The sequence below is a fragment of the Vigna unguiculata genome, chromosome 7, assembly GCF_004118075.2.
Source record: "Vigna unguiculata cultivar IT97K-499-35 chromosome 7, ASM411807v1, whole genome shotgun sequence".
In the NCBI taxonomy this organism is placed as follows: Eukaryota; Viridiplantae; Streptophyta; class Magnoliopsida; order Fabales; family Fabaceae; genus Vigna; species Vigna unguiculata.
This window is the reverse complement of record NC_040285.1, coordinates 40,133,714-40,160,978: the sequence shown is the minus strand read 5'-3', so window position 1 is coordinate 40,160,978 and position 27,265 is coordinate 40,133,714. Positions and strand designations below refer to the sequence as shown.

Sequence of the window (27,265 nt, the reverse complement as noted above, 5' to 3'; positions counted from 1 at the left end):
CACGTGTTAACCCCTACAGTGAATAACGTCCCTCATGTCTCTCTAGGTGTCTCTGTCTCTCCCGGCGTCTCTCCCGGTCCTAGCCTCCTGTTCCGTCGCCGCATGATCTGATCGCGACGAGGTGGGGGTTTTTTATACCGACGCCATATGTGTGGAAAAAGGGTGCGTAGGGCCTTGAAATGATCGCGTACTCCCTTGTACTTACGTACAAGGGTAGAAAATGTAACCTGGTAAGATTAGATAAAATTAAATATACGTCAAATGAAGTTATATATTAATATTTATTTAATTATTAAGCATTATTTACTACTTACCCTATGCAGAGGGTTGTCTGGATCAATCACGTCGAACGTTCCCTCATCCAAGTCTGTGATAAGTCCAGAGACACCGCACTTGAGAGTGCGGCAATAATCTTTAAATAAGTCTGATATTTGCAGAAAGAAACATCTAATCTGAAAAAAAAAAATAAATAAAAATGTTAATGCTTATCTATAGAATTAACAATGTATAAAATTAACAAAACAATTACTTATAATGTTACTACTTCTTTACTTACCTGCACTGCCGTCAAGGGGGTAGGATGTTGTGCTCTCAAGGTAGCAGAGAATGTCTCACACTCTTCTAACGAGTAGTGGCATGAGATGATATCCCTAATATAAGATTTTTTCGTGGTGGTTAAATTCACCACCATGTATAATAAAACCCGATAAGTCTCATCTAGTGTTTGTCCTAAATCAGGGAATTCATCCTCTGGAGGTGGAGGATGCGGGTTCTGCACACCATGGTCTGCATGTGGAGGATGCGGGTTCTGCACACCATGGTCTGCATGTGGAGGATCCGGGTTCTGCACACCATCGTCTGCATGTGGAGGATCCGGGTTCTGCACACCATCGTCTGCATGTGGAGGATCCGGGTTCTGCACACCATCGTCTGCATGTGGAGGATCCGGGTTCTGCACACCATCGTCTGCCATTGTATCCCTGTCATGGCACATTTTGGAAATAACATTCAATTAAAAATCAAAACAATAAGCAATTTAAACATAATATATTATTTTTTCTAAAGTACCGGGTAATTTAAAGCAATCCACAACAAAATAATCATCACATTATATAAATCAAAATGTAAAGTCAATAACACACTCATCTTATCAATGGTTTTAGTGTATGTGGTTTGGTTTTATTCTGTTTGGTTTTATGCATTAGTCTGCTGAACATTCTGTTTCTATTCTAAATGTATGTGGTTTGGTTTTAGTGTACTAACTGACTTTTGTCATGAACCCAAATTGATCCATATATTAGTTTTACATTGACCCATTCTGCCACTTAGGTTTCATGCTATACTGGTTTGAATTCACGTTGCATAATTCTGGAGCAGCATTCAATTCTCCTTTCCATTTCTCCACTGGGACTTGATTTTCAGCTCTGCATGTGCATCTGCATTTCTGCAATTGTTCATTCTAGTTTCATATTATAATAGTGCTGTCACAATCTAGGTTCTGCTGTCATACTGCCATAGTCATATTCCTTTTTCTGCTGTCACAGACCCAATTCTGCTGCCATTGGGTCTCATGTGCACTGTCATCTAATTTCATGCAGCATTCATTGTGCACATACATGCATCTTCACTCTAAAGTACTTACTCTAGATCACCTTAGCACTCATGCATAGAGACTGTCCATGCTTACAAAGTTGCATTGCCGTTCTGCGCTCAAAATCTGCATTCCATTATGATAGGATTGATAATTGCTGGACTTAGCTAACAGCCTGCTTTATTGAATATGGGTATATCTCCCACTGCAGTAACAGGGAGAAAATCCCAAGAACTTGATTCTTACACACACTTTGCACCAAACTCTGAGAGACCCTCTCTCAGCCCTTCCCACGCTTCCGTAACCGAAAAACAGACTTAACAAGAAAAACACCTAGACCTTTAACAGACTTATATAGGTCTGTTACAGTTTACATTCCTAACTGTTTCTAACTGTTTCAACTGTTTGTTTGGCCCTCCTTTTGTACACAATACCATATCTATCATTACCCCCTCCATGGAGTTTCACCTTGTCCTCAAGGTGAAAGTCGGGGAACTCCCTAGAAATGCACTCAGCTAATTCCCAACTGTTGTCTGAGGGTGGAAGATCCTTCCACTGAATTAAGACTTCGAGATCTACTTGGGGTGTACGCCTAACGTCCAACAAGTGCTCAGGACCAACTTCCAACACATAGTCGTCAGCCAAAACTGGAGGCAAGGATTGAGGCACTGCAGGTGGTGTAACAGCTTTCTTCAACAACGAGACATGGAATACGGGATGTATTCTGCTATGGGGAGGTAAGTCCAGCTGGTAAGCGACCTGACCAACACGAGTAAGCACCTGATAGGCCCATAAAAACGAGGACAGAGCTTTTCATTGGGTCGCTTAGCCAAGGACCTAAGCCTATAGGGCTGCAACTTCAGATAGACCCAATCCCCTACCTGATATTCCACCATTCTACGATGTTTATTGGCCTGAACCCGATTCTGATCCTGGGCTTTACAGAGGTTCGCTTTGAGTTCCTGAAGCATATCATCTCGTTCCTGTTGTAGCTGATTCACACTAGCAACTTTAGAAGGAATTGTAGTCCCTTTTAGAAGTAGGGGAGGGTCACGTCCGTAGAGAGCTTTAAAAGGAGTCATTCGTGAGGAAGCATTGTAATTGGTGTTGAACCAAAATTCTGCCCAAGGCAGCCACTTGGGCCATTGTTTAGGTTGCGTCCCCGTCATGCAACGAAGGTACGTTTCCAAGCAACGGTTCACTACCTCGGTCTGGCCGTCCGTTTGTGGGTGGTAGGCGGTACTAAACTTCAGCTTTGTCCCTGCCTGTCGAAACAATTCACGCCAAAAGTTGCTTAAAAAAAGTTGATCGCGATCAGATACAATGGTGGAAGGAAACCCATGAAGCTTGACCACTTCTTTAAGAAATACGTGAGCCACCTCTGCTGCTGTGTAAGGATGAGAAAGGGGGAAAAAATGTGCATATTTGGTCAATCTATCCACCACCACGAAAATGGTATCTTTCCCTTGTGCCTTAGGTAACCCTCCTATGAAGTCCATTGAGATGTCCGACCACACAAGCGTGGGAATAGGTAGAGGTTGGAGTAACCCTGCAGGAGCCAAGGTTTCTGCTTTATTACGTTGACAGATCTCACACTGCATGACAAAGTTTTTGATATCCTTCCGCATACCATCCCAATATACCACACCTGCTATCCTTTTCAATGTTCTGAAATAGCCGCTATGGCCACCAAACGGGGATTCATGCAGATCCTTAATAATAAGAGGGATGCGGGAATAAAGCTTTGGTAACACCAATTTCCCTTGATAAAACAATCTGTTTTTCGTCCATTCATATCCAGGGTGAGCCTTCGAATTTACCATAAGATCCTGGATTAAGGAGGTAAGTTTAGAATCTTGATGAACTTCCTTTTCCCAGGCTTCCCACTCATCAATATGAAAGCTGGATAAAGCGAGGAAATGCCCCTTTCTTGATAACGCATCCGCCACTGTATTTTCCTTTCCTGGTCTGTAAGTGATTTCGAAATCAAACCCAATTAATTTCGAGGCCCATTTGAACTGTTCCTCCGTTAATAGCCGCTGGTCATTGAGAAATCGCAAGCTTTTTTGATCTGTAACTACTATGAAGTGACTTCCCATCAAATAATGCTTCCATTTATTTATGGCTTGAACCACCGCCATTAGTTCCCTTTCATAGACAGATTTGTTCTGGCTTCTTTCAGACAAAGCTTGGCTCCAAAAGGCCAGGGGTTTTCCCTCCTGCGACAAGACAGCGCCCAAGCCTTTACTAGAGGCGTCTGTTTCAACAGTAAAAGGCTTGGAAAAATTTGGAACTGTTAAGATAGGCAGCTGAGTAACAGCCTGTTTTAGCGTCTCAAAAGCTTGTTGAGCTTCTGCTGTCCAAAGAAACCCTTCCTTGGTTAATAATTTGGTTAGAGGTTTAGCAATGCTCCCATATCCTTGCACAAAACGCCGATAGTACCCTGTGAGACCCAAGAATCCCCTCAAAGACGTAGGATTCTTAGGGACATGCCACGTTTGCATAGCCTCAACCTTTTGAGGATCTGCTGCTACCCCTTTACTAGAAATAATATGGCCCAAATATTCCAAACTAGCTTGCCCAAAACTGCATTTTTTCTTATTCAATCGCAACTGATGACGTTGCAGTACCTGCAAAACTTCTGTCAAATGAGTTGCATGCTGCTCTAAGGTGGGGCTGTAAACCAAAATATCATCGAAGAAAACCAGCACTGATTTCCGTAGATAGGGCTTGAGAATGTCATTCATTAGGGATTGGAATGTAGCTGGTGCATTAGTCAACCCAAAGGGCATGACTAGGAATTCGTAATGGCCTTCATGAGTGCGGAAGGCAGTCTTCTCAACATCACATTTCCTAATCAAAATTTGGTGATACCCGGATTTCAAATCTAATTTCGAAAAGAGCACAGCCCCAGCCAATTCATCCAATAATTCCTCAATTACAGGGATTGGGAATTTATTAGGGATGGTAATTTTGTTTAAAGGCCGATAGTCGACACAAAATCGCCACCCCCATCCTTCTTTCGAACCAAAATTATGGGGCTTGAATACGGACTGATGCTAGGTCTAATAATCCCAGCATGAAGCATCTCTTGTACCAAGGTCTCAATTTCATTTTTCTGCTGATGGGAGTATTTGTAGGGTCTGAGGTTAGGGATTGTAGCTCCCTGCTGGAGGTGAATAGCATGATCATGATTGCGGCTAGGGGGTAAGCCTATGGGCTCTTGAAAAACTGTCTCGTGGAGCTCTAAAATTGGAAGCAATGTAGCAGGGATATCTAGAGTGTGGTTGCCCTCCTTTTCTTCTCCCCATTTCAGCAGAAAACATGATCCTTCGTTTCGCCATTCGTGCAGCAGAGTTTTCAAGGAAGACTGCGATTTTGATAAGGTTGGATCTCCTGTGATAAGCCTCTCTGTATCACCCTTCCTGATGGTTAACTTTAACTGACCAAAATCTGCCTTGACCTCCCCAAGGCTAGCCAGCCATTCCAGCCCCAACACAATGTCTGCCCCACTCAAATCAAAGACGAAAAATTGTTGTTGAACCTGGAATCCCTGTAAATCCAATAAAAATCCTTGGCATTTACCTTGGCACCGTACCTTGTGGCCATCACCAACTTCCACCACGAATGGAGGTGTGTCTTCCTGTTGCAGCCCACATCTAGAAATAAGGTTGGAGGAAATAAAGTTGTGGGATGCACCACAATCCAGCAACACCACTACTCGTTCAGATCCAATACTACCCCATAACTTCCAGGACTTCTTTGTAGTGATCCCAGCCATGGTGCACAAGGAGAGTTGCAAAACTTGCCCCTTTGCAGTCCCCATTTCATCATTGACCTCAGGTTTGTCTTGAACACCCTCTAATCCCGTCATTTCTTCCTCTGTTAACAACAACATGTGGAGTTGTTTGTTTTTGCAAATGTGGTTAGGGCCATACTTCTCATCACACCGAAAACAAAGGCCTCTCTTGATCTTGTCTTGTAACTCAGCCTCAGACAATTTCCTAAAGGGTGCTCCTCTAAGACGTTGCCCTCCTGATGTGTTGCTGGCAATACTAGTGGTCTCCCCCGATTTCCCTTTTTCGTCATTGAAATTGACAGAACTTCCTGAGGCTGTTGGCTCCCTGGAAAAACTTCTTGTCACTGTATAAGGTTTGGAGGTAGTGGTAGACCTATTCAGAGATGAATAACCTGCCTTCGAATGCACGCGAATCTTCTCCTCCACCATTTGGGCTTTAAGCATTAAATCTGCCAGCGTAGCAGGGTCATACAATTTGACTTCTGCCTTAATGTCATCTTTCAGACCATTCAAGAAGATCCCCACCAAGTATTCTTGCTCAATTCCCTTCAAGAATCCTGCATACATCTCAAACTGCTCAATATACTCATCAACCGTTCCATTCTGACTTAAGCCTATCAAGATTTCAAAAGGGTTCCGTAACATAGTTGGTTGGAACCTTCTAACCACTGCTACTTTAAACTCTTCCCAAGAAGGGGTCTGATGACAGGTTTCCCACCACTGAAACCAATTGAGAGCTTTCCCTTCCAACGCTACCATTACCGCCTGCATTTTTTCCTCCTCCGACACAGCCTTCAATCGAAAATATCGTTCTAAACGATTTGTCCAGCCATAGGCCTCCTCCCCCACAAAAACTGGAATATCCAGTTTCCTCCAACGCGACGGACACAATCCCATATCTGTTTCCTCCTTCTGACGATCATGAGGACGAAAATGTCCTGTTGAGGACGACTGCCCTGTTGGCTCTCCCAAAGATATCTTCTCCACCAGCCCTGAAACCCCTCGCAGCAAGTCTTCAATGCGTTGAAAGCGATCATGATTCTCATTATCAGTTTTATCACGATCTTGCGCCATTTCTTGGAGCAACTTTTCCAATCCATCCAATCTTGCCTCCATTCTTGTATTCACCATACCCAGGTGACGCTGTGACCACAGTGCCAAGATCCCAGCTCTAGATACCAATTGATAGGATTGATAATTGCTGGACTTAGCTAACAGCCTGCTTTATTGAATATGGGTATATCTCCCACTGCAGTAACAGGGAGAAAATCCCAAGAACTTGATTCTTACACACACTTTGCACCAAACTCTGAGAGACCCTCTCTCAGCCCTTCCCACGCTTCCGTAACCGAAAAACAGACTTAACAAGAAAAACACCTAGACCTTTAACAGACTTATATAGGTCTGTTACAGTTTACATTCCTAACTGTTTCTAACTGTTTCAACTGTTTGTTTGGCCCTCCTTTTGTACACAATACCATATCTATCACATTATGTAGAAATTCATTGCTGTCACAGATTTGTTAAATGCTGCCATCTAGGTTTCATGCAAGTTTTCTGGTTTAAAGCTTATTTTGCATTAAGTTTTAGTATGAAATGATAATCGTGCGAGAAAATTGAGCTCATACTAACAGATTCAGAAAAATATATTGTAATTGTCATCATACATTACAATAACTGAGTGTGTTAATGATGGTCCTTCAAACTGGCTGATAAGAAATATATAGGAAGGTAAGGTAATCCATGAGATTGCAAAGAACTTACATCTTTTTATAAGGCCAGTAAAAATTTACCTATAAAACAATGTACTGCGAGTATAAGAGCATGTCATTATTTAGATAAATAAGTCAACAAAAACTGAGCTTTTACCTAGGTAGCTAGATGCATCATTGACCCTAAAGACACCCTTTTCAATTAAAAGCACAATATATACTTTAATTCAGATAAGAAGCGGCAGTCTTTTCCTATCTTATTTTCTTTATACCATCACATATATTTAGCATCTAAACTATAAACCTGATTACTTGGATCTCTATTTCATAACCTTTGTAAACCTGTGTACCTGAGATTTATCCTATGGTTAGTCGGAAGTCCTCCAAATCCTGCAAGCTATTTCACGCACCAGTTCCAACTACCTCCAAGATTTTGATGTCCTTCAAAGTTCAAACAGACTAATCAGTCAAGTGTTATGAAAAAAAAATTCTAAGACAATTTATCTAGTTAATATGACAACCACAATGTCTACCAATAACTAATCATAAATTGATACAGATTTATTTCTTATAATAATTTTATACTTTTCCAGTAATTGTTAAACCAGTTGAACAGTAATTGCTCAAACAAAAATGCTTATTGTAAGTGCTTATCAATCAAATGTCTCCAACTTTTACATCTTAGCAATCTTGCATGTAATGGTAAAATTGTGATTGGACACAGGAGAGTATCAGGGAAGCAATCAATTACTGGCGCAACTCTGACCACCAAAGACAGTAAATTTTTAATCTTTCCAGCAACAAACTTCACTTCATCGCGCTTGCACATACCCCCATAGTAAAAAAGATTCAATATTGAAAAGAAAGATGCAACCTTCAACATGCAAGAATCGACGAAAATATGTAAAAACAAAAATGGCGAATTAAGAAAGGAAGAGGTTTATTTGGTAACAGGTAGATGGCGAGAAGAGCGATACCTACCAAATCTAAGCCCGTGGAGTGTTTTTCACTTGATGACAGTGAGAAGGAAAGCCACCGGAGGGAATCGAGTGATACAAAGGAGGGAAATGAAATAGAAAGCGAATTTTGACTATTTATATAAAATTAAATAAATAAAATATATTTTTTATACATTTAGTAATAACTTAATAAAATTAGGGATATACTTGTCCACTATGTCTACATAGGTTATGTATACATATAAAAGATGTTATATTTTTTTAATATAATTGATTTCATGTTTTTGCTATAAATTTGTAATAATTATATATTTAAGTTGGGAGAAGTAAACATGTACCATGAGTTGATAATTATAAAGTGTGTCAAGTTGACTTTAAAGTAGATACCTTCTTAGAAACATTATAAAAGTTATAAAGTAATGAAGTTATAAAATAATACATCACTATAATATCACTAAACTTATGTAGAAAGGCAAGAGAGAAACAAAAGATCTAAAGATAATTGAACAAAAGACAAAAAAAATTAAAAAACGCGTGAAACTAAATCGATATTTACAGTTTGTTTTATATATTTTAACCAGTGTTATCTTTTAATATATATATATATATATATATATATATATATATATATATATATTGTAAGGAATTGATTTATCTTTTAAATCAAATTATAATAAAAAAGTTACCTAAAAGTCAATGATTTTGTGACAAAGTATGTTCAGTCACGTTATTTAATTTGTTATCGTTATTTTATACATTATATGATCTGAACTACGTGAAAATAATAAAATAAAATAAAAGTAAATTTTTACTTGTTGATGGCAATATCATGAGACAATTTTTTTAAAAAAATGTTCAACATCTAGCTTTAAATGCATCTTGAAGTTAACGAATTAACAAATTTCATTTGTGTATATATATTTTTTTTACTATGTATGTATTTTTAAACCTGACTTAAAAATTGCACAAAATAATTACAGATTTTTTACAAAGTCGTGTGAATATATATATATATATATATATATATGTTTCAAAAGTAAAATGACAATATTCAAAAAAATATTTACCAACACTTAAGGGTCATAAAATTTTATGTTTCTAACTAGACTTTATTAATTATGTCCGCAACTTCAATGACATATTTTTGATACATGGAAAAACAATGATCGAGAAGTAAGTAAGAACTTTTACTATTATATTATTATTATTATTATTATTTCTAGTATTTCTAGTATTTCTAACTTCGCAAAATTAGTGTGTTTAGTAGACAAGTAATGTTTTAACAAAATACATTATCCAATTTATTAAAAGAATATATCAAATTAAATTGAATTAATATTTCATTTTGTTTACCTTTAACTCATTTTAACCAATTCTCTAATTAGCAAGTTATTTGTGTTAATATGATATTTTTTTTAAATTGTACTTAAAAAAATAATTTAACATTTCAAGTACAATAATAAATAAATTGTAGTAAATTAATCCAAACTAATTCAATATGCATATATAACCCATATAAAGAGTGAATACTATACTATTCATGTCAAACTTATCACTAAAATTTTATTAGTTAGTTATGTGAATTTACTTCAATTATAGACAAAACTCAATCTAATTCATTTAGACTCAATTAAATTGAATTAATCATACCCGAGCACTAAAATTCTACAAAAATTAGTTATGTGAATTTCATTTCAATCAAAAACAAAATTCTATCTAATTTATTTGACTCAATTAGATTGAATGAGTCATTAAATAAACCAATCTAGTTATCCTAATAAATATCTCTAAAAAGATTATGATAATCATATCCGATCACTAAAATTTTACATAAGTTAGTTATGTGAAATTTAATTCAATCATAAACAAAATTCAATCTAATTTATTTGGACTCAATTAAATTGAATTGATCACTAATAAATTAATCTAATCATTCTACTAAATATCTCTAAAAAGTTTATGATAATCATATATCAATCACTAAAATTTTATAAAGTTAGTTATGTAAAATTTACTTCAATCATAAACAAATTTCAATCTAATTTATTCATACTCAATTAGACTAAGTTAATTAATGAATAAATCAATATAATTAACCTAATCAAATAAATATCATGATAATCATATCCAATAAAATATTCTAAATGATTATTTTAAGTATTAAATATGTTATCTGAATGTTTTATAATAAAATTTTTATTTTATTTCAAGACTAAAATATATAATTTATAAAAATCAAACATAACCAAAACTCAAGATTCAAGATTGAGGACAAAAATATAATTAAGTCAAATAAAAAATAACACTTAATTGTTAAAGAATGGTTAATTAATCGTTAAGATAACAGTATTTGAGAAAATACTAAGATTACTAATACTATAAATACATATTATTGTAGCGCCACCGGAGGACCCACCTCTGCACAGTCCCCTCCCTCAATCAATTCTATTTCTCCCAACTTTTTCCCTCAAAAACAACAACACATCCCAACCCATCTCTCTCTCTTTTCCGGCGTTTACGCCTGTAACCCCTTTTTACGTTTTACTGCAAAGTCCTTCCCCTTCTTTCTTTTTCAATCTTTCAATCTTTTTATTCTCCGTCGTAATATTTCGTTCTTTCGTTCATATCTATCTATCTATCTGCTACTTGTTTTTCTTTTCTGCTTTTCATTAATTTTTCTTCTTCTCCCCAATTTGCTTATCTGCTTCCTCGGATTCCTTACCGCTTCCCTGATTTCACCGTTATGACCTTTTCCCCATTCATTTTCTGAGATTTTCCGAGGTTTGCACTGTTGCCATTTTATTATCAATTTATTAGGGTTTTTCTCCTATCTGCACCGACTTTATTATTAATTATCTGCGTCTGTGTTTTCTTTTTGATCAATCAGGGTTTCCGAGAGATGGCGAACGAAGGAAGTAATACTGAGACCTTAGCTCCCGCGGAGCCACATCTGTTCGAGGTATTATATGAAGCGTGGTTCCGTGTCTTGAAAAAATAAGTAGTTTAGATGCTTATATTTATGGTGAAGTTTGTGAATCAAACAGTGTTGTTTGTTTAATGAGTTTGAAGATGTGATGTACTGATGTCGTTCAAGCATTCTTTATTTAAATCTTGCATCCGTTAAAATTTTGATCCGTATGTTACTGGATACTGAGAGCCTCCTGCAATCATTGTTTTGATATTTTCAACGGTTCTTAAATCATAAGAGTTTACTGGAGAAGTTTTTTGTGTCTGTTGTGTGAATGACATGTCTTCCAGGGGGGAATTTTTCTTGCTAAGCGGCTAGTCCTCTTTCTGCACTTACTAGTGTAAATGGAGGCCTATTTAATTTCTACACCAGAATTTTTCTGTTTTGGATGTTTTGGCGTGAATGATATCTTCTTATCCTTGTATCACTTAATTCTTGCACGGTTCAGTTGAGTATAATTTGATCACGTAAAACATAACTCATAATCTCTTTTGTAGAACCGGCACGTTGATGCTAGCCAACATCATCAAACTTCGTATGCTCCCGCTACAACTGGGTCTGAAGCCGCATCATGGACTGTTCATAGCTCTACAGGAAATGGGATCTATTCTAATCCAACCTACCAGTATGATCAACATCCACAGCCGCCTGCAAGAAGCATTCAAGATGGACACAATGTATCATCAGTTGCTGGTAATTCATCAAATTTGGGAACAGCTAATGTAACCCAAGATTACAATGCATACGCATCATACCCAAGTTCTTCTAATCCATATGGTTATGGCAGCATGGGATACTCGGGCTACTATAACAACTATCAGCAGCAGCCTAATCATACCTATTCACAGCCTGTAGGAGCATATCAAAACACAGGTGCTCCTTATCAGCCTATTTCCTCCTTTCAGAATACTGGGTCTTATGCTGGATCTGCAAGTTATTCAAGCACTTATTACAATCCTGCTGATTATCAGACTACTGGAGGTTACCAAAACAGCAGCGGATATGGAAATCAAGCGACTGTGTGGAACAATGGCAGTTACTCTTCTCATCCGTATACTAATTACACCCCAGATTCCAGTGGTTCCTATAGTTCTGGTGCTGCCACTACTTCATTGCAGTATCAGCAACAGTACAAACAGTGGGCAGACTACTACAATCAAACAGAAGTCAGCTGTGCACCTGGGACAGAGAACTTATCTGTCGCTAGTTCATCTGCTTTGGGTTGCCCTATTCCTGCAGTTACTAGCGGTTATGCAACTCCAAGTAGCCAGCCACCACAATCATATCCACCATTTTGGAGGCAAGAGTCCAGCTCTTCTGCTATACCTTCTTTTCAGGTTTGAAGATTATTTTCAGTCCAAAAGTGTGGAAAATGATTACTTCTTAGAATATTTGACCTGACAGAGCAGATACATTGTTATTCATACTGTCAAGTTGCTTCTGTTCTGGCTTTTGTTGAATTCCAATTCTAATAAAAGAATTTCCATGATGGATATCTAATATTTGTCTGGCTTCAGTTTTATGAGATTGTTGTATTTGGATGATTAGTATTTTTTTGAAGTCTAGTTTAGTTAACTTAATAATTTTATGTTAATTTCTTTTTGTGGTCAGCCTGCTGCAGTAAATGGTGGTGATCACGATGGTTACTGGAAACATGGGCCCCAAAGTTCTCAGATACAACAAACTAATCCTATTCAGCCAAACTATCAAAGTCCTTTGGATTTAAAATCTTCTTATGATACATTTCAGGATCAACAGAAGACTCTATCTTCTCAAGGAACCAATTTGTACCTCCCTCCTCCTCCTCCGCTGCCTCTCCCCTCTCAACAGGTAAACTTGTCACCTGTACAAAGTGCTCCATCTCCAGATGCAAAACGGGTAAGCAAACTTCAAATTCCTACAAATCCACGAATTGCTTCAAATTTGACATTTGGACAGCCCAAAGCCGAAAAGGATGGGTCTTCAACTGTTTCTGCTCCGAAACCTGCGTATATTGCTGTTTCGTTACCAAAGCCAGCTGAGAAAGTATCATCTAACGATGCTGCTAATTCCATACTTAAGGTGATACTTGGACAATAATATTTAATGGATTTTTAAATTACATAATGCATTCTAAATTATTATCTTCCTGACAATTTTTTTATTTCATTACATTATTTGCTTTATAAGAACATCATTGTACTATAAGTTGATGGAAACTAAGTGTTTGGACTTACAAGCTTGGCCATAAAAGAAAAAAAAAAGTATTATCTTTTAATAATTACCGAACTATTCTTGCTCACAGCCTGGTATGTTTCCCAAGTCTTTACGTGGCTATGTGGAAAGAGCTTTGGCTCGTTGTAAAGATGATAAGCAAATGACTGCATGTCAGGCAGTCATGAAGGAGGTGAGATTTTAGTCTTATACTTAAAGAAGAAAATATATGATGATAATATTTCTTTCATATCCTGCTCTTTATTTATTTGCTAGATTTGTTTCCCCCTTCCTTCTAGTTTTGCAGCTTTTACTCTATGGCAAATGATACATGTTTGTATGTAACGTTTGAATCAAACAAAACAGGGTTGACGGTCTTGACCTTAGTTATTCAGAGCAGAAGAAGTATATGATTTTGTAATTTCGTATAACTTGCTGTCATGTTTTTAAATTGATACTCTCCAGTCATTCAGAAAAAAAAGTTGACGTGTTTATAGAGCTAATGGTAAGTGATAGAGGGACATTTGTGTACGGACATACCCACGGCAACATTCTTAATTACCTTTTTTATTGTAATTAATAATTTCATTTTTCATCCAATCACCAACCATCATGTATGGTATATTAACTTTTATAATGACTATCTTGAAAGTCATACTAGGGATGATTTCTGATTGGTTGACTTTTATATCGACTTCAATAGTGTAAAAGGTTTTACTGATAGTGCATGTCTGTGAAACTCTTCGTAATAGTGAATTTAGTTAGATTCATCTACATTGTTGATGCCTTTTACATTGTCATCTGATCATGATAAGATTATTGAATTTTTGAAATAATGACTTTAAGAGGAACATCTATGGTGATTTCTGTTTGGTTGATATTGTAAAAATCTTTATACTGACAATGTCTCAATGAAATTCTTGAATAAATACCTGCTGCCAAATCATTGTACATGCACACAATGTCTTGTAAATTTTCCCCTCAATAAGCACACAACTTGTGTGTGCACAAGGATGAAAGAGAAATGTAAGCTGTAGAATCTTATTATCCGCTACAGGGAGCACATGATACCATTCAGTGCAGTAAAAAGCCAGAGCTTTAGGACTATTATTTACCATGAGATCTCCCTTGACAATTTCTTTCAAAATCCTTCTTGGTCTCCCTCTCCTCCAGTGCATGCAAGAATGTTACTGAAAACGATTGCAGTTTTTGCCTGCAAAGGGAGACAATTATTATCTGATGCTGTGTCTGAGAATTGGAATTTATTTTTACTTATTTTCACTTATGGCAATTGACTTCTTGTCCTTTTTGTTGATCGCTATGAACATCAATCATATAGGTTGTTTTCTTGATTTTTGTTTGTGAGTTTGCTTCTATAATAATCTTACCCGATTCCTTAACCTACTTGGCAGATGATAACTAAGGCAACAGCTGATGGTACCCTCAACACACGAAATTGGGATATGGAACCACTTTTCCCAATGCCAGATGCAGATGTGATCAATAAAGAGTATGATTTCTCTTGTTTTTGTTGGTTGAAATATCATTATTGTACCTACCTGAGTGTAAATTTCAGGTGTTTATATTTTTTTTTTCTTCTGATTTTCATGGTTTGATCAATTTCTGTTTATTCTTCCTATTTTCCATTTGGAATATGTACAAGGAGGAATTAAAGTAGCTTATTTCTTTTGTTTGGGAGGACCAAAAAGTGAAAAATTGAATGTAGTTAAATTAAAAGAAAGTTAAAAATTTAAAGTAAAGTAAATAGTTTATGTTGTACAATATAGAATTACGGTACTTTATTAAAATAGGTATACAAAGTATTAAAAATTTTGTTTGATGTGATAGTATGATAGGAGCTTCCTCTTTATACACAACAAGAACCTATGTGTTTTAAATGTTATTAGAAGCCATACAAATTTCTGTTGTAGTAAATGTGACATTTTAGAAACTATTAATCATGTTGCTTGATTTTAATTGGATTTGGTCAGATTAGAGCTTATAGTGTTGAGTGTATTTTATCGAATCTGTTAGGCCTCTTGGTCGCTCACAATTAAGCCTCTTTTGGATCATCCATAAATATGTATTTTTACATTCGAGATGTCTAGTCTTTAGTATGAGGAGGTGTATTAGAGATCCTCCATCAACTAGAGATATGACAAAATTATAGTATACAAGTGAGTGCAAATCTTACCTAACAAGCTTTTTGTGGGGTTGAAACTTACTTGCTAAGTGCAATAAAACACCAATTCATAAAGATGAGAATGTATCTATGTAGTCTTTATCTGATACCAAAGCACATACCTAAATGCTTATCCTTAAAACTTATACTAAGTTTTTACCTTTTTTTATTTTACATCTGTTGAAGGTTTTCTTAATCTCTAAAGCAATACATTAAGGAAAAAAACTATTGAATGAACAACTAGAAGCATCTAATCTCTTAGAAGTCCTGATATCATTTATCTGCTTCCTCTTGAAATAATTAGGATAATTTAATGGAAAGTGATGCATGTCTTATTTTATTTTTTAATTTTATCCTCATTTTATTCTTTTTCAAACGTATATACCATGCATTGCATCTGTGCTTCATATGCATCCTATCCTTTGTAACATTAGATTATAATGTTAACGATAGAATATTATTTTAATGTGATGTTATATTATGACAAATATTATTTGTTGCTGTTTCGAGCAGTAGTTCACTGTCATCAGCTCAGGATTCTTTGTTGCCAAAGTATAAAAAAAGTCCTAGACGATCTAAAAGTAGGTGGGAGCCCATGCCTGAGGAGAAGCCAGTTGACAATCCAGTGTTAATGAGTAATGATGCTGTGAAGTTCAATAGTTGGGTGCCTAATGCAAAGGACAGAAAGGTATTTATATGCTTGTTCAAGTAATTTATGGAATTTTCAAGGCTCTAGCTGGTGTCATTCTTGTTACTTGTTACAAATTGGGTGGAACTGCAGTTTAATTAGTTTACCTTTTTGTTTTCCTGTTTTCTCTTTAGTTTTTTATTATTGGTTTTGCTTCATTTCATGCCATTTTTATCTTATGGGTTATGTTTGAGGCTATGCATCGATATAATCAGGGATCTTTACTATTATGCTATGGATAATAGTTGCTTTGTGATCCCCATGGCACGATCCTAGTCTGAATGATCCTTTGCTTTTCAGATAAGTTGGTGGTTCACATCCCATATATTTAGTGTGCTCACTTTTATTCTACATTTCAATATCCTGCAATTTTTGTGTGAGCTTCTGTGAGTGAGCTAGTATCATATGAAAATTGTATAGATGTGTCATTTGGTTGGCTTATGTATTGTCATAATTATAATTATTTTGTTCATAAAGCTTCTCAAGTTCATTGTATTCTTTTATGTTTAACCAAACTGACTGCTTTACTTATTTATATTGTTCTATAAACTGTGTCATTATTGACATATACCGTAACTGGTATTCTTTGTTGGGTCTGGAGTTTGGTACCCTTGTTTACGAAAACATGGATTTGTTTTTTGTGTCTTTAGCCTTATTCATTTTCAAAGAACTTTTAATCTTGTGAAGTATTGTTCTTTTTTCCTCATACCAGAAGTGCTCTTAAAGTACAATCACGTTGAGAATGAGAAGTATGTGTGCCTATAAATTTTAAAGAATGAATGTTTCGCTTACCTCATAAAATGCCATGCAGGTGGCAATGGAAAACAAAGAAAGCAAGGAGGACGTGTTGAGGAATACTAAATTTTCTCCATTACTGCAGAGAATGTCTAGTAAGGCTCTCCAAAGGCCATTTAAGAAGCAGCGTCTTACTGATGCTTCTATTGTTTCTGAAAATGGTGATGCATCTAGTGATAGTGACAAGGAACAAAGTTTGACTTCGTATTATACTTCTGCAATGGCATTTAGTGATACACCAGAGGAAAGGAAGAGACGCGAAAATCGTTCCAAAAGATTTGATTTACAAGGCCATCGAACAGAAAATAACCACTCTAGGAAAAAACATGCTGGAGCTGGAAACTTGTACAATAGAAGGGCTAGTGCCTTGGTTCTGAGCAAAAACTTTGAGGATGGTGCCAGCAAAGCTGTTGAGGATATTGACTGGGACGCTCTGACTGTGAAGGGCACTTGCCAGGAAATTGAAAAGCGATACCTGCGTCTAACTTCTGCCCCTGATCCTGCCACTGTAATGTCTCCTCTCAATAATTTAAATTACTGTTACTTTTCTCTGTCTTTCTATTATTTCCTTTACTCCCTAACTATGAACCTTATTAAACTGCTATGAATTAAAGGTACGACCTGAAGAGGTTCTTGAGAAAGCTCTATTGATGGTTAAGAATTCCCAGAAGAATTACCTTTATAAATGCGACCAGTTAAAGTCCATTCGCCAAGACCTAACTGTTCAACGAATACGCAATCAGTTGACAGTCAAGGTATTTTTTCTGATGGATAACGTTCTAGTATTGCTTATTCTTTTTTTCATTTTTATTTTTTTTAAAATTTAATGGTTTCCCACTTCTCCTGCATCTCTCTGGCTATGCTACTGATCAATTGTTCAGGAACCTCTTTAAATTTTAAATTTCCATATCTTTATTGAAGTAATGAGATATTATAGTGAAAACATATCGTCCCGCACTTGTATTTTTCTTATTTTAACGTGTTCTGCATATCAGAATTCGTTTCTGATATAACATAATGACGTCATCTGATGTAACCTATAGAAAAAGGCTTTTTGTGATGGTAATTTGCATATTCTGTATACACTGATATATTTTCCACTTTTCTGCCGTTGATAGTAAGTAACCCTTGAAAGTGTGATTCAGGTGTATGAAACACATGCCCGATTGGCACTAGAATTTGGGGACTTGCCTGAATATAATCAGGTTAGTTCTGTATATTATCTGTGAAGAAAAATGCTTTATTTAGTTTTAGGGTCTGATTACTTTTTTGTGTGTTTTTTCTTGTGAATTATGCATCTGTTTTCCTTCTGAGATCAAGGATTAAAATATTTCACTGTTGTTTTTTTGGTTGGAGGGGTTAGAGTGGAAATAGGGAGGATAAAATTTAATTTATCAATACTTTTTCACTTTATTTATCACCTATTTTCATTTTTTATCTCTTCTCTTTATTTTTCTTCACCTTAGTACCCTTTTTAATTTTTACTTTATTTCTCACCCATTTCCACCCATCGTTTTAATTGCTATCTATCCTATTTCTCTAGTCTCTCTACCAAACAAGGCATAAAGGCAATCAAGGATGAAAATTGGGTTCCATTCTTGCTCGTTTTGAAATGTGAATGATTTATTATAGACGTTGCCGATGTTATTCAACTTGTAAATGAACTTTACATATCGATCCTATTTGTGTGAATGCAGTGTCAATCTCAGTTAAAAACTCTTTATGCCGAAGGAATTGAGGGCTCGGATATGGAATTTGCGGCTTACAACTTGCTTTGTGTTATTATGCATTCAAATAATAACAGAGATCTCGTGTCATCAATGGCCAGGTTTGCCCTGCGCTTCCAAGCCTTGATTTCTTTTTTGAAAGGACTCATCTGTCTGAATTTTGTGATGTTATCTCAGATTGAATCGGGTGTGGGAGTTATCTCCCCAAAAACATGCTTTGATAACTATATTGTGTTTCACCTATCAGAATTTTTGTGCTTTTGTTATTATAATCTGCATTGTTAAAATTTACTAGTTTTGGTCTTTTGGGAGTTCTATTCCCTGAAAAGTACTTTGATAATTCTGAATGTTATTTAAAATTTGGAAATTGTTGGTTTGAATTGTAGTCATGTGATGGGAAGGATTTGCCTGCTCAAAACCTCAAATGTTAGTTGTTTGGGATAAGTGAAGTGATAGATCTAAAAATGTTTGAGAGAAAATAAAAGGATCGAGTCTAGGAATGAATTTACTGGGTCAATATTTACATTCTGAATTAAGTTTTTACTATAATTTAAATTATAAAGAAAATTTATAATATGTAAAATATACATCCAGAATAGAGGATATTAAAAATGTTTAATTGAGAGAAAATAAAAAGGATTGAGTCTAGGAATGAATGTACTGGGTCAATATTTATATTATGAATTAATTTTTTACCATGACTTAAATTATAAAGATAACTCATAACCTACACATCTATACTTAAAATATATTAGAAGTTTGTGTCCTAGTTGCCCGAAAGTCAATTTTGATCCCATCCCTATTCCTTGGGTTGAAATCACTGATTCTCAGATGCTGATGAACAATAGAGGATTGGATCAATATATGCCGAGTCTTTCCATGGATATACGGAAATATTTTTCCAGAAATTATTGTAATAATATTATAATTATAGCCCAGTCTCAATTATTCTGCCATGATTCATATAACGTCTCAAATTTGAACGTCTAATGTTCTCAACACCAGGTTGTCACCCGAAGCAAAGAAGGATGAAGCTGTAAAACATGCCCTTGCCGTTCGTGCTGCTGTAACTTCAGGAAATTATATTGCATTCTTTAGACTGTACAAAGCAGCTCCTAACTTAAACACCTGCCTTATGGGTGAGTGTTTGAAATTAACTTGTTTTCACCGTGTTAAGGGGATAAACTGAAGTGATTTTTTATTTTATTTTATTTTCCACAGATCTATATGTTGAAAAGATGCGTTATAAGGCTGTGAACTGCATGTGCCGGTCATATCGCCCAACTCTACCTGTCTCGTACATTTCTCAGGTTCTTGGGTTTTCGACTGGAGGTGCCATAAATGGAGCCAGTGACGAAAGAGATACAGATGCTTTGGAAGAGTGTTCAGAATGGTTGAAAGCACACGGTGCTAGCATAATTACTGATAATAATGGAGATACACTACTTGATGCTAAAGTATGTTCGATCTCTATCCTTCTCATATTTTGATTTGTTGAAACATCACTCATGTTGAGCATTATGGTAGTGTTACCTTGAATCATTGCATTGACTTCTTCCACATTTTGAGAGGTGGTTTGGACTTAATCCATGAGCCGGTTCACCTGTATAAGTCTAGAAATTCACCGTCACTAATCGACTTGTGAAATTGTTTTCTTAACCTGATTTATGGGTGGGTGATCTGATGGACATTTTTAATTTGCAGGTTTCAGCATCTTCTCTGTGTATGCCTGAGCCAGACGATGCTGTTGCCCACGGAGATACCAATCTTGCTGTTAATGACTTTTTAGCACGAGCACCTTTATAGCCAAGTTTATTGTTTTTGAGGCACAGAATGATATGTGATATGACGTGGTGGGTAGAACAAAGGCTGTGTGATGGATGGTCGTGTAACTTAGAGTCAAACCTTGGGATTAGTAAGTGGAATATAATGAACTGTGGGAAGAGAAAAATATGAAGCCGCCTAAGGTTCCAATGAATACGTAACATACATACAGCCTTAAATATTGATTGATTAATTGTTTTGATGCTTACTATTCTTTCCTGGAGAAAGGTCAGGACTATAGGTGCAATGCAATGTAATTTAGCTCTCAAAATAGTTATAAAATTTCCCTCTCATTTTTGTACGAGAATGTCTTCTGTACTTTAGACAATTTCAAATATTCATATTTTATATAAAAAATTTATAACATGCTTTCGATTTCGATGGTTAATAGCATCTAATATAAAGTCGGGCCGAAATAAATGAAGAAACATGTATATTTTGTTACATAGTTGCAAGCTTATATGCTTAGGTATTGCCTCCTGCACCCTATCTTTTTTTTTTTTTTTTTTTTTCTGCATCTTATCGATTATCAATGTGAAATATCATAGATAACTTTTTAACCCTATTTACTTTAAGCCAATTTTTTTTGACAGTTTCATACCCAACGTGAGGCGCATATCCCTCAATGTTGACGGTGGCAGCACCTTTGAAGTTGTGAGCTGCGTTTTTGCAGCAGAGAAGAAGCATGTGGGCAGCAGATCAATGTATTAGAGCATAGAGCAGAGGGCAGTGAAGTGGTGGCTTTCCGCCGGCAAGCGAACGGCAGTTTCCTCCACCTGAGAGGTAAGCTGTGTTCTCCGTTAAGGGGAGCTTTCGAAAAGCAAGAAAAGCAAGGTCACCGTGTTTGAGTAAGGGCATTTTTTTTTGCATCCCACGTTTTTTTTTCCTGCATTTCCTTTTTCATTTTATGTTCTTGATTTATATTTATATATAATGAGATTTTTTTTGTCTGCAAGGACTTATTTGTAATATACTATTTACAATATAATTAATTTATTTTTTAAAGATGAACAGTTATTTTTTTTATATATTTTTATAAAATTATTTTAACAATTAATTAATTAATTATTAATAATTAATTTTCTTTTTTCTTTTACTTTATTTTTAATAAATATAAATTGACTATGTATATTATTATATACTAATATAATATTATATATGTATAAAAAAATGTTTAAAAAATGTGTAAATAGTGTTTATGTTTACGCAAATAATAATAAATTGGATAACAATCTGTGAAAACGAACCGGATAAAAAGAATTCAGGATATGTGGTGTGAACCAGCATATGAAATCCGGTTAATTTTTTTGATGAGTATTAGATTTCACAATTCGTGATTAAAAAAATTTGACATTTAATTGGATTTTGAAATTTGATGAAGAAAAGAAATTAACACAATTTATATAATCGGATTTTTAAATTCAATAAAAATAAAAATGATATAATTTGGTTTGGAAATCCGGTAAATAAAAATCATATCCAGATTTCAAAAATTTGATGAACACGAGAATTTACACATGAACAGATATTAAAATCCAATGAAAAAAAATTATATTCAACCGGATTTCAAAATTTGAAAGAAAAAATGAAATTCGGTAACGATATTATTTTATTTGGTGGAAGTCTAAATAGGGTCATACTTAATAATTTTATAATTTTATAAATTGATATTAGAGTTGAATTGGGTCTAAATTTTATTTCTTAATTGTTATTTATTTGGGTCGTTTACTATTGGATCACTTATTAATATTTAATTTTCTACAGAAATATATATTTTGGTGAGTGGTATGTTGAAAGACTCATAATGATAAGATCAATTTATAGTAAATAAATAGACATAAATTTTATCTTACGAATCAATTTATAAAATGAAATTTGGTGTAAAATTTGATTGATATATATATAAGATCTCCTAAATTCTCAACTAAAAACTTGCAAGCACTTGTCATTTTCCATCTCCAAAACTCATAAATATTTGGAGTAACTTTACTAATATATATATATATATATATATAAAGTTGACTTTTTCTCTTTTATTTTACAAAATAATAAAAATATAAATTAGCTACAATATATTTAATCAGAGTCTCTTATTAAATAGACGATCATTAATTCATAGCCTAAAATTAATTTTCTATTTGTAATATAAAATTATTTATATGCCATGCATAAACATATTTTGTTTCATCATTTTAAATGTCTAGATTTTATTTTATCAATTACCTTTACTAAACAAACAATTTTATTAATTTAACAAACAATTATCATGTTTTATATGATACATTTATATATATATATTTTACACAAACCTTTACCCGTGTGTTAATTTAGCTAAAATACCGTGGTGTAAATTAGTAATATTTCATAGAGAAATACGGCTTTGACACTCACTCTAAAAATACACATATTTTACAGTTCTTTTTCATAACACAATAAAATAAATTAAAATTTTAAATTAAAAAAATATATAAATATGATTATAATATTATTATTTTGAGTTGTAATATAAATATATTTTTTTCCTGGTGTGAAAGTATCACCGCTCCATTTCATGTTCTACTTAAAATATATTTTTCTATATTTTTTTAACTCTTTGGTTATAATTAGGGTAAGACTAAAAATGCATTCAATATTAAACCAAAAAAAACTTCTGTTTTTTGGTAAAACATTAAATGATGAAAAATTTAATAGAAACAGATAAACACTGAGGAATGTATGAATGTTTGTGGTAAGGAAATAATGAAGTAATTTATGAAAGTGAAGATTACAACTTTTTACCAGAGTGCCGATTGCCAGCACCGCACTAGGCAAGAACAGAAGAAATAGAATAGAGAAATTACAAAAAACAAAAAAATGCACAAACTGAAACTCACGATGGTGATGATGATGATGATCAACTCCTCTTGTTTTTACTACCCAGCAAGAGGGAGAAGTAGAAGAGAAATCTAAAGAAGAATCCCCAGGCAACTGTGACCCACAAGCAGTTCCACTTGGTCAAATCGGTGACCCCGTTCTGCCGCAAAATGTCGGAACCGGTGGTCAAACAGGTGGAGGTGGTGATGTTCATTCCGAGAGTGTTGCTCATGGCGTCCAAAAGCTTAAGCTTCAGGGCCTGTGGCACCGACCCAAGGGGCGTGTTATCGAAAATCTGGACCCCCCTCACGAAGCACTTCACTGGGTCATCGAACTCGTTCTGCAAAACAGCTTCATAAGGGTACTTCACCAGTGACAGATAGTGGAACCAAATCCAGTAACTGGGAATCCTATCCCTGTTGATGAAGAATCCACTGAACAGCAAGAAATACGCGAGAATGGCCACCACTATGGTGTAACCCAGCATCACGTGAGGCACCACACCGGAAAGGAACGTCACGAACGAATTCCCAGCCCAAAACGACGCAAAGATAATCAGGAAATAAAACAAAAAGCCCGAAACTCCACCGTCCAGGCCCACGGCCCAGAACGTGGTTGCCGCGAAAGCCAACGAGAGAAAGGCTAGCGCCGGCAATGCCACCACCGCATGCGAGACCAAATAGGAGATTCTCCGATAAGCGTTGTAAGCAGTTTCCCTCATGAAAATGTAGCGTTCTTGGAGGAACACGGGAAGCGCGTCGGCGGTGGTGTAGAAAGTTGTTGACATGGCAAACGCGAAGAATCCGAGTCTCTCTTGCACTCCTTTCGGAGAGTTATCGAGTTGCCAAAACATGGTGGCAAGAATGAACCCCGTCACCATCACCGCACCCAATCTTATCCCAAACAACTCAGGCATTCTTCTCGAGTTCAAAAACGACCGCTTCGACAGCGTCGCCATCTCAATCCAAAACGGATTCGCAAAAGTTGGCACCATTGACGACGGGTTTGGATTCGTGTTCGTGGCGCCGGAGACCAGTTTCCCTCGCGAAATGCTCGCGCTTATTGCTTCCTTCAACGACAACCCGTTCCGTTCCGCCTCCGTTGTCGTTTGATGATGCTTCGTCATGCTCTGCCACGACTTGTTGAACTCGACCAAGCTCTTCGTTCCGCCGGGGGAGCCTTCCAGTTCGCGAATCAGGTCCAACGCGAACTCCGTTCTATTGTCGGTTTCCGGAATCGGATGACCGAACTCGGAGAAGAAAACCGGTAACTGCGACGGTGAACCGCTGTAAACGGTTTGGCCGCGTGATAAGAAGATCATGCGGTCCAGAAGCCCTAGGATTCGGTAACTCGGCTGGTGAATGGACATGATCACGATGCTTCCGCTCTGTGCGATTCTCTGCAAAACCTTCACCACCAAGAACGCGCTGGTGGAGTCAAGTCCCGAGGTTGGCTCGTCCAGGAACAGCAGGATCGGGTCGTGGATAATATCTATACCGATGGAAACTCTCCGTCGCTCTCCGCCGGATACCCCGCGGTGGCCTTCGTCACCGATGACTGTTTTCGCGGCGTTCCGAAGACCTAGCTGCTCGATGAGAGCCTGGACGCGGGCGTTTTTCTTCGACTTGGAGAGCGTGCGCGGAAGTCTGAACTCCGCTGCGAACATCAGAGTCTCTTCCACGGTGAGCATCGGGAAAAGCAGGTCATCCTGCATCACGTACGCGGAGATCACCTTCAGAAGACGCGATTCCAGCGTTTCGCCGTTCAGCGCCACCGTGCCTTTTAGACTTCCCTTGGCGATTCGGTTCGCGAGCGCGTCGATCAGTGTTGACTTTCCAGAACCGCTTGCACCTAGAACCGCCATGATCTCGCCGTCGCGCGCCTCGCCGGAGATATCGTTCAGCAGCGTCTTGGTCCGCCTGAACATGCTCTCGCCGACGGCAGGAGCCTCGGCCACCGCGGACCCGCCGAGGCGGCTTCTACGGCGGGGGAAGACAGAGGAGAGGCTCATTTTACGGCGCGCCTTGACGCTGTATGTGAGGTTGCTGAAGGAGAGGACGAATGGCAGCGAGCGAGGCCCAACTCCGGCGGCGTCAACTATATCAAGCGCGTGATGAACCGGTGTCTCACTCCCATCACCGGCGGCTTCCTTCCTGGCATCTCCGACGTGCTTGAGGAGCTGTCCGAGAGTGGGCATCTCAGCGGAGGCGGGGCGGCGCGTGAGGTCGTCCATTTCCATTAAATCGAAGTAGGGAGTGGTGACATTGTTTATGGATAATGAATTGTCCGCAACAATGCGAGATGACATTGCTTCTGGGAGCTTGAGAGTGTAGAAGTTGTTGATGAGTTGGAGAAGAAAGGTTGAAGAGTTATGCAGTATATATATGGAAATGGGTGTGGAAGGATAATAATATAGGGTTTTGACTAATGTATGGGTTTTATTTGGAGGTGACCTACAACTCCTAATTCATCAATTGCCCAAACGTATGTATCTGAATGTGATGATCTGTTATCTTATTCATCACACTGTTTGAAATTCAAATTCCTGCGTGTTAGGTGGGGGCGTCCATCTACTGTGGCCTAACCATGCAAATACCACATCTTTCGGTCCAATACTATTTCATCTTCCCCATTTTTTCACCTTTCTTCAGACCAACCATTCACGAAACTGCACCTTATCCGAAAACTGTCCAAACAAATAACCACTTATATTAGAACACCTATATAATATCACCAATGTTGTTGGTCTTTTGGATAATCATTTCCTATAACACAAAACAGTGTCACTATAATACTATGATTTTAGTGTTACGACGTGTCATTACATAATGAGTTTCACTAGACAGTACACAGTTCCAGAGACGAAAGGGGATTGAGGATGAAGTCTTACGGCTTTTGGGTTACTTCTCTCCTTGTTAATGCATTCACTGTATTCATAAAATTACTAAGTTGTGCACGTAAAGCTACCAAAGTAGGCAAGAAATATGCGTAAGAAAGGGAGAAAAATATGTGGAACTGAACTGATGCATCAACACTGTTACTTTCAAATTATTATTATTGTAATTATATTTTGAAATACTTACAGGTATTAATTATATTAATATTTTCATTGCCGTCTATTTTCTTCCCTGTGTTAAATAACTGAATTTTACTTTTACTGTCATGTTTTTATTATTCTGTTTTGGCTTCCAGAAGAAAAAAAAAACATCGCCGGCCAAAGTCAAACAACATCATCAGGGATAGAAAAATGGTCAGAGGTGACGGTTGGTTACCTTTTACAATTTAAATTTGTTTTCTTCGGTAATCTCTGTCTTTGATACTGCAATATGATTGTTTGCAGATCTAATTATAAACTTTAATCACTTTCTATCTTTAAGAAAAAAAAAAGAGACTTTTGATTACATATTCTTCGTCAACTTTGGTGTCAATGCAGGGACATTGCTACCTTCTCACTCTCACTTTCAACCATGAAACTTAGTATATGTTTATTAATTTACAACAAAAGAAAAGAAAAAGCAGAAACATGGTAGTTAATGCAGGTGGACTACCATCCCAAAGTTACCAACTTGCAAGCTAACTCTTACCAATCTCTCTCTCTGTGGGTTGCGTTCTCACGTAAAGCACTGAAAAGTGAAGACAAAAAATGTGTATGAACAATTTGTGCATGTGCACACACACCCTTCATTCAAATTATCTTTGTATTATGCTACACTGTTCCAACGGTGTTTGGTTATCTAGTTAACTGTCACTGTTTTATGTGTTTGGAATCTGCTACTTTTCTTGTCACTTTTTTTCTCCATAGCACCGTCAATTCATAACCAAGTTCTGCTAAAATAGTAAGTATTAGGTGCTTTTGGATACTCATATCACCAATTTCTTTCTATTCAAATCATAATAGTTTAAGATACTGTAACAATTTCTGGTCAAACATTTTGGTTCAATTTTAACTCCTATTTCTATTGCTTAAGTTACGT

General features: G+C 36.5%; 3 protein-coding genes across 5 annotated transcripts; 1 reads left to right on the top strand and 2 right to left on the bottom strand.

Annotated features, from left to right (window-relative positions):
• Nucleotides 1-32: 32 nt before the first annotated feature.
• Nucleotides 33-8,181, bottom strand: LOC114191455. The gene is made up of 7 exons (XM_028080627.1): nt 4,689-8,181; nt 2,473-4,644; nt 1,985-2,371; nt 1,308-1,444; nt 557-980; nt 315-452; nt 33-227 (listed from the first exon to the last, which is right to left on the bottom strand). Exons 1-7 carry the CDS (start codon nt 6,519-6,521, stop codon nt 33-35), a joined length of 5,286 nt encoding a protein of 1,761 aa, XP_027936428.1. The 5' UTR covers nt 6,522-8,181.
• A 2,302-nt stretch (nt 8,182-10,483) lies between these two features.
• Nucleotides 10,484-20,795, top strand: LOC114192801 (SAC3 family protein A). Of its 3 annotated transcripts, XM_028082621.1 has the most exons (15): nt 10,484-10,842; nt 10,949-11,020; nt 11,527-12,366; nt 12,641-12,859; nt 12,968-13,090; nt 13,314-13,415; nt 14,635-14,732; nt 15,918-16,092; nt 16,904-17,395; nt 17,502-17,642; nt 18,033-18,092; nt 18,585-18,715; nt 19,620-19,753; nt 19,836-20,071; nt 20,319-20,795. In XM_028082621.1, the coding sequence occupies exons 2-15, from the start codon at nt 10,961-10,963 to the stop codon at nt 20,418-20,420; spliced, it is 2,913 nt and encodes a 970-aa protein (XP_027938422.1). In that variant the 5' UTR covers nt 10,484-10,842; nt 10,949-10,960; the 3' UTR covers nt 20,421-20,795. The 3 variants fall into 3 exon arrangements, with proteins under 3 accessions (XP_027938422.1, XP_027938421.1, XP_027938423.1); XM_028082620.1 differs by having other exon boundaries at nt 12,641-13,090; XM_028082622.1 differs by lacking the exon at nt 10,484-10,842 and having other exon boundaries at nt 10,943-11,020; nt 11,527-11,722; nt 11,817-12,366; nt 12,641-13,090.
• A 2,363-nt stretch (nt 20,796-23,158) lies between these two features.
• LOC114189780 (ABC transporter G family member 6-like) lies at nt 23,159-25,829 on the bottom strand. The gene has a single exon (XM_028078467.1). The coding sequence runs from the start codon at nt 25,597-25,599 to the stop codon at nt 23,332-23,334; it is 2,268 nt and encodes a 755-aa protein (XP_027934268.1). The 5' UTR covers nt 25,600-25,829; the 3' UTR covers nt 23,159-23,331.
• Nucleotides 25,830-27,265: the final 1,436 nt, after the last annotated feature.

What these genes read in the sequence shown, in the direction of transcription:
- LOC114191455 (XM_028080627.1), bottom strand. Translation starts at nt 6,521, where the DNA reads ATGGTGAATACAAGAATGGAGGCAAGATTGGATGGATTGGAAAAGTTG. An exon ending in AAAATGAAATTGAGACCTTG is followed by an intron (nt 4,645 to 4,688) that starts GTACAAGAGATG and finishes ACCTAGCATCAG; the next exon opens with TCCGTATTCAAGCCCCATAA. An exon ending in CAGACAACCCTCTGCATAGG is followed by an intron (nt 228 to 314) that starts GTAAGTAGTAAA and finishes TAATCTTACCAG; the next exon opens with GTTACATTTTCTACCCTTGT.
- LOC114192801 (XM_028082620.1), top strand. Translation starts at nt 10,961, where the DNA reads ATGGCGAACGAAGGAAGTAATACTGAGACCTTAGCTCCCGCGGAGCCA. An exon ending in CTAATGCAAAGGACAGAAAG is followed by an intron (nt 16,093 to 16,903) that starts GTATTTATATGC and finishes AATGCCATGCAG; the next exon opens with GTGGCAATGGAAAACAAAGA. An exon ending in CTTAAACACCTGCCTTATGG is followed by an intron (nt 19,754 to 19,835) that starts GTGAGTGTTTGA and finishes TATTTTCCACAG; the next exon opens with ATCTATATGTTGAAAAGATG.
- LOC114189780 (XM_028078467.1), bottom strand. Translation starts at nt 25,599, where the DNA reads ATGTCATCTCGCATTGTTGCGGACAATTCATTATCCATAAACAATGTC.